This window comes from Juglans regia, chromosome 3 (assembly GCF_001411555.2).
Source record: "Juglans regia cultivar Chandler chromosome 3, Walnut 2.0, whole genome shotgun sequence".
NCBI classification, from domain to species: domain Eukaryota; kingdom Viridiplantae; phylum Streptophyta; class Magnoliopsida; order Fagales; family Juglandaceae; genus Juglans; species Juglans regia.
This window is the reverse complement of record NC_049903.1, coordinates 5,551,794-5,553,557: the sequence shown is the minus strand read 5'-3', so window position 1 is coordinate 5,553,557 and position 1,764 is coordinate 5,551,794. Positions and strand designations below refer to the sequence as shown.

The 1,764-nt window shown below is 45.8% G+C and overlaps 1 protein-coding gene across 1 annotated transcript; it reads right to left on the bottom strand.

The window, feature by feature from the left end:
- Positions 1-1,764, bottom strand: LOC109014424 (non-classical arabinogalactan protein 30). Its single transcript, XM_018996892.2, has 2 exons — positions 1,051-1,764; positions 1-543 (listed from the first exon to the last, which is right to left on the bottom strand). Exons 1-2 carry the CDS (start codon positions 1,643-1,645, stop codon positions 242-244), a joined length of 897 nt encoding a protein of 298 aa, XP_018852437.1. The 5' UTR covers positions 1,646-1,764; the 3' UTR covers positions 1-241.

Genomic DNA, 1,764 nt, shown 5'->3' with positions numbered 1-1,764 from the left:
TTAAAACTTAAAATTGCACAACCTCACAAGTCACATGTACGATTCTATTGGACTCATTTATTATAATACAAACGTAATCCTATTAATATCATCAATTTATTGTTAATTCGAAGTACAAACACCATACCCAAATCATAAAAATCTGGGCAAGTCTAAATCATGAAACAGTAGACACAACCCTAGTACAGTACGCGCGTGTTCACACAACAGACATGGTTCAAGCCGCTCTAAACATAACATTTTAGTGTGGGCATTTGGGTTCAAAAGCGAAAGGTCCAACGGAGTACAGAATAAATGGGAGTTTCTGATCTGTTACAAATGGCTTTTCAGGCTTGAGGACGGAACCCTCGAGACCGTAGTGTAAATTAGAGGGCTTGCTGCATGCGGCCAGCGGCGATGAGACTAGGAAGGCTTTACACTTGTGGGCGCCATAGGAAGTGATGGTCTTGGGCGCTGTGAGGTAGAAGTAGCCGTTCTTGTCTGTTTTGGCTTTCTGGATCAGCCCGTACTTGGTGTTATTGCACTGTAGCTTTACAATAGCACCTGCCAAAAGAACCAATGTCCATTAACATTCATGCATGTGCAGCTGGGGAAAGCGTATCAGCAGGACCATACGTAAAGTTACTTAAGTTTCAAGACATTTCTATTCTAATTCCATGATACATAATTAACACATGAAAATCTGAAAGACGATGACACCGTATTAGTCTAGTTCATGCCTTTCATGGGTGTCAATACAACAAAGTCAACAAAATGGTTGCTCTTAGTTGTATGTTTGGCCATGAAAAAAATTGGGAAATTTTTCAAACTTTGTGGGGATGTGGCTTGTCACTTGTCAGCCATGTACGACAATAAAAGAACTGCGAGTAGTACTGTTTCCCCTAACGAGTTCTTACAAAACGTTCAAATTGTACGATACTGAAGACTGTATACAGGAGAGAATAAAAGTAAACTACCAAATTATTTTTCATATAAAAAATAAAATTACGTTGTAAGAAAAAGCATTTTGTGAAAAAAGTCGACAAGTAAGCTTTGGGAGTTTGAACAAACCAAGAACTGGCGAGGCGCCTAAAAGTGTGTCAACCCCAGCGTACTTGCAGGACTTGCAGTAAACAACACCTTGAACAGCTACAAAGCTCCTTGGTGGGTGAAAAACAGGTGAATGCGCCGGGGGATGAACCGGCATTGGGGGATGAGCCGGCGGGTGGACTGGAGGGTGAACCGGAGGGAGGCTAGGAGCATGGTGATGAGGTGGGTGACTTGGAGGGTGAACCGGGGGGTGGCTTGGAGGCAGGTGAGGTGGAGGGAGACTAGGAGGAGGATGAAGTATCGGTGAGTGACTGGCCGGAGGGTGGCCATGGTGGTGGTGGTGATGGTTCGGAGGTTGAGCTGGAACTTGACTCGGAGGGTGAGCTTGATGGTGATGGTGGTGAGTAGGAGGGTGAGCGGGTGGGTGACTCGGAGGCTGAACTGGTGGATGACTCGGGGGATGAGCATGGTGATGGTGATGGTGGTGGTGACTAGGGGTCTCTGCCGGTGGTGGGATTGGTGGCAGAGCTCCATGCTCTTCACCAAACACAGGGTAGCAGCTCACCATCAGTACTGTGAGCTGCAGCAGCACGAACCCTTTCAGGGCAAACCCCATTTTTTTCTCTTGGCTTTTCTAGCTCAGAAGGAAGCTAGAGAGAGAGAGAGAAAGAGAGAGAGAGATGTTGAGGTCAGGTTTCAAGGGAGGTGATTTATAGAAGCCTAGCCTGATACTTT

Excerpts from the sequence above, each read along its gene's own strand:
- LOC109014424 (XM_018996892.2), bottom strand. The coding sequence starts at position 1,645 with ATGGGGTTTGCCCTGAAAGGGTTCGTGCTGCTGCAGCTCACAGTACTG. Across the intron at positions 544-1,050 it reads AGGCGCCTCGCCAGTTCTTG|GTGCTATTGTAAAGCTACAG; the intron begins GTTTGTTCAAAC and ends TTCTTTTGGCAG.